The 2,652-nt window shown below is 41.2% G+C and overlaps 1 protein-coding gene across 1 annotated transcript; it reads left to right on the top strand.

The window, feature by feature from the left end:
- Positions 1-944: 944 nt before the first annotated feature.
- On the top strand, positions 945-1,220 carry PCYB_052940 (RAD protein; the record flags this gene model as incomplete). The annotated part of the gene is made up of 1 exon (XM_004221175.1): positions 945-1,220. A coding segment is annotated over one exon (276 nt), but the record flags the coding sequence as incomplete, so codon positions are not given.
- Positions 1,221-2,652: the final 1,432 nt, after the last annotated feature.

Here is a 2,652-nt window from a genome sequence, read left to right as displayed (position 1 = left end):
ATTTAGATAGCTATTTTTTTGTCGAAAGTTTGCCTCATTTTGCTTCACCGCTTGATTCGCCGCTTGATTCTCCGCTTGCTTCACCGCTTCATTCACTGCTTGCTTCACCGCTTGCTTCACCGCTTGATTCTCCACTTGATTCACCGCTTGATTCTCCACTTGCTTCACCGCTTGCTTCACCGCTTGATTCTCCACTTGCTTCACCGCTTGCTTCACCGCTTCGGTTTTCTTTTCTCCGCCTCGCTCCACCCTTTTGGAACATCCAAAGTGGCTAAAAACAGAATGTTGGATGTACCGCGAGTCGTGTTCTCTTTGTTTGTCCTGCTGTACGCTTTGGCATTGGTGAGGGGAAGAAGCGCTCCCAGTTGATGCGTTAAAGAAATAAAAATGAATAAATAGAAATAAAAATGAATAAATAGAAATAAAAATGAATAAATAGAAATAAATAAAAATAAAAATAAATAGAAATAGAAATAGAAATGGAAAGCTAAAAGACCCTTTGTTCGCCCCCTAAAATTGCCTGTTTTTTTTTCCCCCCCTCCAACTGGGCAACAACCCGCTTGCAGAATGATGCCAACTTTTCGAGCGACACTTCATGGGCACCGTCCGCTGCAAGTGCAGCCCCGAGACAAATGGCCGAAATGCAACAGAACCCAAAAAATATGTCCGCCAGCCCACCAAGTAACTCGCAGACCAATAGCGAACAAGAAAAATACACAGATGCTACTGCCCCCTCCACACAGGAGAGCAAACCTACTTCGCCTGAAGAAGAAGAGGAAGAAATGGACGAGACCTCTACAATGATAAAACCCCACACACTATTAGTGACAAAAAAAGATATGGAAGAACTGCTTGTACATTTTAAAAAGGTTCAAAAATCTTGCCACAATAATCTACTGGATAGATTATCAGATAACCTGGAGGAGTTAGCTTCCAAGTGTGGAATGCCTCAGGAAGAGAAATCGAAACTGTGGCAGAATTGCCAAGAAGAGATAAATAAAGAATTTCGAGAAATAAAAAACTATTACGATAAACACTGTGCTTCCAAATTGAACTGCTCCTTTGACACGATGCTTTCTTTCTCTAATTGTTTAAACAAATACGTCACTCTAAGCGCAGACGCGATTGTTGCAAATGAGAAAAAGTGGAACGAAATTTTTTCGCAGGCGGCAGAGGGATACAAGGGGGGGGCCAAAATCCCACAAAGTAGTAGCAAACGGGTGAGCACATAGTCGCTTGGCCGTATGCACAGGTGGACAGACTAAATATAGACGACAACTAATTAGAAAATTCCCCTTACGTTGTGCGCGCACCAATGTGCTGAGCTAACTCCCAAAAGGGAAGCTTACTTTTTCGTCTATGCAAACGGAGCTGAGCTGTTAAAATGGAAGAGCAAAAAAAAAAAAAGGAGCTCCTTCCATAGGTATACAAAAATGGTGTAGTGGAAAAAAAAAATGCAAACCCATTTGGCGTTCCCCTAGATTGGTAAAATGGCTTTCCTTTCCTTTTCTTTTCTTTTCTTTCCTTTTCTTTCCTTTCTTTCTTATTTTCTTTTTTTTTTTTTGTCCTGATTCAATCATGTGCGTAATGGATTATCACACCACAGCCGTTACGCGCGTTACATTTTGTGCCCTTCCTTGTTTTGTGCGTCCCAACAATGTTATTTTAGTGTAGCTAATTTTTTTTTTTTTTTTAAAACAAAAGAATCTCACATTTGAATGATAATGATGAACCCTAAAGGGGGTCGGGTTACTCCTTATGAGGATTAAACACGGATTTGGACACCCTCCCAATCCAGGAAGAGTATGCAGCTTACGTGTTAAGCGCCGATGTGATATGAATCGTATCAGCTCCAAATGAACAACGTAACTGTACTAACGCACCACACCAATTTGATGCTAGCATGTAGAGCCCTTCACAAAGAACGAATGTGTGCAAGAGAGAAGCTGCATCATCATTCCACGCATATATACATGTACCCGCATGGGAAGCAACAAAATCCGATTTTGATTCAGCCTTTCCCTTTCCCTTAGTATATCTTTATGTACGACGATGAGACGGATTCGATAAAGGGTGTGGCTGCGGAAAGGAGCGAGTAACAATATTTACGTATGCTAATATAATACTCGTGCATACGTTTTTGCCTGCCTTGCCGCGCGTTCCTCACCTCCTCCTGTGACAGAAGGATATACAATCCACAACCCTTCCGCATGCGTTCGGGGGGCAACTCATTTAACCCAGCCCCCTTAAAAAAAAAAACAGCCAAGTGGACGTTCATTTTGGTACTAATGGCCCTCCTCTGCAGTTACTTCTCTACTGGATGTTCCTATTTTTTTCTAAAACTATTCTGCTCCAGCGAAGCCTATTATATGCATAGAGACTGCAATTTTTCTGCTACCCTATCAATCACTAGTACATGAAAAATGAACAGTTGTAGTAACCGCGTATACCCACCCCCCAAAGATTTATGCGTAGTATATATCTCATCTTTGGCTAGCTGTGGACTAGCAAGTTCTTATATCCCTATGGCTGTATTTTTTTATTCCTACAATGGAGTGAAGAGGGTAGTTTGCGCTGTTTTCGTTCGTTGCTATAATTTGTCAAAAATAAAAAAAAAAAAAAAATGCATTTCTGTATGTTCTTATATGCTCC

Source organism: Plasmodium cynomolgi, chromosome 5, assembly GCF_000321355.1.
Source record: "Plasmodium cynomolgi strain B DNA, chromosome 5, whole genome shotgun sequence".
Taxonomy (NCBI): Eukaryota; Apicomplexa; class Aconoidasida; order Haemosporida; family Plasmodiidae; genus Plasmodium; species Plasmodium cynomolgi.
Note: the sequence above shows the minus strand (reverse complement) of the source record. Positions and strands in the feature narration are given on the sequence as shown.